The sequence below is a fragment of the Micropterus dolomieu genome, linkage group LG08, assembly GCF_021292245.1.
Source record: "Micropterus dolomieu isolate WLL.071019.BEF.003 ecotype Adirondacks linkage group LG08, ASM2129224v1, whole genome shotgun sequence".
Lineage (NCBI taxonomy): Eukaryota > Metazoa > Chordata > Actinopteri > Centrarchiformes > Centrarchidae > Micropterus > Micropterus dolomieu.
Window position 1 is genome coordinate 180096 of NC_060157.1, and position 2853 is coordinate 182948.

The window sequence follows — 2853 nt, forward strand, 5'->3', positions numbered from 1 at the left end:
CACACACACACAGAGACGCACACACACACACAGAGACACACACGCACACACACACACAGAGACGCACACACACACACAGAGACACAGACACACACACACACAGAGACACACACACACACACAGAGACACAGACACACACACACACAGAGACACACATACACACAGAGACACAGAGACACAGACACACACACACAGAGACACATAGACACACACACAGAGACACACACACACACACACAGAGACAGAGACACACACACACACACAGAGACAGAGACAGAGACACACACACACAGAGACAGAGACAGAGACACAGACACACAGAGACACATAGACACAGACACACACAGAGACGCACACAGAGACACACAGAGACACAGAGACACACACACGCACACAGAGACACACACACGCACACAGAGACACACACACGCACACAGAGACACACAGAGACACACACACACACACAGAGACACAGACACACACACACACACACAGAGACACATACACACAGAGACACATAGACACAGACGCACACAGAGACGCACACAGAGACGCACACAGAGACGCACACAGACACACACAGAGACACAGACACACACGCACACAGAGACACACACAGAGACACAGAGACACACACACACACACACAGAGACACAGAGACACACACACACACACGCACACACAGAGACACGCACACACAGAGACACACACACACACACAGAGACACAGACATACACACAGAGACACACACACACAGAGACACAGAGACACAGACACACACACACACACAGAGACACACAGAGACACACACACACACATACACAGAGACACACACACACAGAGACACACACAGAGACGCACACACGCACACAGAGACACAGACACACACAGAGACGCACACACGCACACAGAGACACACGCACACACGCACACAGAGACACGCACACAGAGACACGCACACAGAGACACGCACACAGAGACACACGCGCTGCAGCATCACTAAACGGCTGTTAATCCACACCATTACTGACTCCTGTTTCTTCCAGCAGGACAGATCGGAGGTCAGATGGTCATTAACATTCAGCAGGACACGTCACACATATGGCAGCTTATCACACACACGCACAGAAAGCAGGAGGCTGTGAATATGCAGCAGCTAACAACGGCAGACTTAACATGCACGCTGCATCTGTTCCTCTGTCTGTGTGTTGCAGTGCGGGCTGTGGGAGGACCGGAGTCATCTGTGCTCTCGACTACATCCATGACCTGCTCGTTACCAAGGTAATGCATGATAACACGACACAGAAACATACTGCAGTACTTGTACTTCACTTGTGCTCTGTCCTGTGTATTTTCTCCATTCATGCCGCATCAGCTCTGTGTTCATTGTCACTCGCAGCTTCCTTCCTGTATTGATGCTCATATAAAAGGAACTAGGAACCTTTGGAGGAACTCACAGGGTTAGTTCCAGGGTCTTTATTTTACCCCCCATAAAGTCCCTGCTTGAGGGGGTAGTACTTTCTAACTACTAAATTAATGAAGATTACTCAACCTGCAGCAGTCTGTGTGTATTTTAATTTATTTCCCCGTTAGTCTGGCCGACTCTCCACTGCTCTGGTTCTTGATTAGGGATGAGGGACTCCTCAGCAGGGATTGAGTGCAGCTGGCAGATTCCCTCTGGGCCAATCGGGATGTGGCGACGCCCATTCTGGAAGACATAAGAAGAGGGTGGTACCTGCACACTGACTCTTTCCTGAAGCATTCTGAACCCTACCAAACCCTAGCTCTGTCCTTTGGGACGTGCTGAGCTCCCTTTTGCTGTCTCCTTTGTTAAGTGTTTGAACAAATAAGAGAACTGTGGCCTTTAGTTCAGAGTGGACATGGAGCAGCCCTGGTGTTGTTTAAATAAATAGAACTACCTGCTGCTGCGAGACCCTGTTTGTTTGCTTTCATTTAAAACCTGTTCCCCATTTATTCTTTTTTGGTACTTTATTGAAGAGGCTTTTTTTTCTATTCATATACTTGTAGAACTTTTCTCCAAGGGGGACACTTTTTCATTTACGATGTGGGAACCGGGCCTCGGTCACCTCTCCTCTAAGGCCTGTGAAAAAGTACCCCCACAAAACAGAGGGAGTAAACATGAGCACACAGCTGTGGACAGATGGGCTCCACCGACATCCCTGCTGACCTGCTGCTGCTGCATCAGCCCCGACTTTATGCCCCACCCTGGTTGATGCATCACCTGCAGAAACCAAAGCACAAGGCTTTAGAGCCATAACCGTGAACTTTCCGACCCCAAATCATTTCACTAGTACTGAAAAGTCAGATTTACTGTAAGTTTTGTTCGGCTACAAAGGGTTAATGATGACTATCAGAAACTGAGGTGTGCAGCGAGCAGCAGCTCACGGTGTGTCTGTCTCCTGCAGCAGATCACAGCAGACTTCAGCATCATGAGCATCGTCCTGCAGCTGCGGAGGCAGAGGCCCTCTGCAGTCCAGACCAAGGTAGGTGAGGGGGGGTAATCAATTACGTTATTAGTTTATCAGTTTCTACCCCAGAGCCACCTGACTTTCAGGACCGATTGTATCAGAATGCTTCCTTAGTTTGGGGAGTCTAGAACACTTTTAGCTGAACTACAGATAAAACCAAAGCACCCCTGAACCCGCCTACAGGCTGACCGACCACTTCCTGTTGCAAGAAAATGCTAAATATAATAAGAGTGACGAATAAAACAAAACGTACACTACCGTTCAAAAGTTTGGGGTCACATTGAAATGTCCTTATTTTTGAAGGAAAAGCACTGTACTTTTCAATGAAGATAACTTTAAACTAGTCTTAACTTTGAAGAAATAC

At 48.2% G+C, this 2853-nt stretch overlaps 1 protein-coding gene across 5 annotated transcripts in view; it reads left to right on the forward strand.

Moving 5' to 3' along the window:
• ptpn18 (protein tyrosine phosphatase non-receptor type 18) overlaps window positions 1-2853 on the forward strand; it is a 21346-nt gene that overhangs the window by 10924 nt on the left and 7569 nt on the right. For 4 of the 5 annotated variants that reach the window (XM_046055269.1, XM_046055268.1, XM_046055265.1 and 1 more), the window contains 2 exons: window positions 1215-1281; window positions 2427-2504. In XM_046055269.1, coding sequence (XP_045911225.1) covers window positions 1215-1281; window positions 2427-2504 — 145 coding nt within the window. The remainder of the gene's footprint in view (window positions 1-1214; window positions 1282-2426; window positions 2505-2853) is intronic. The other variant, XM_046055266.1, reaches the window with a different exon arrangement.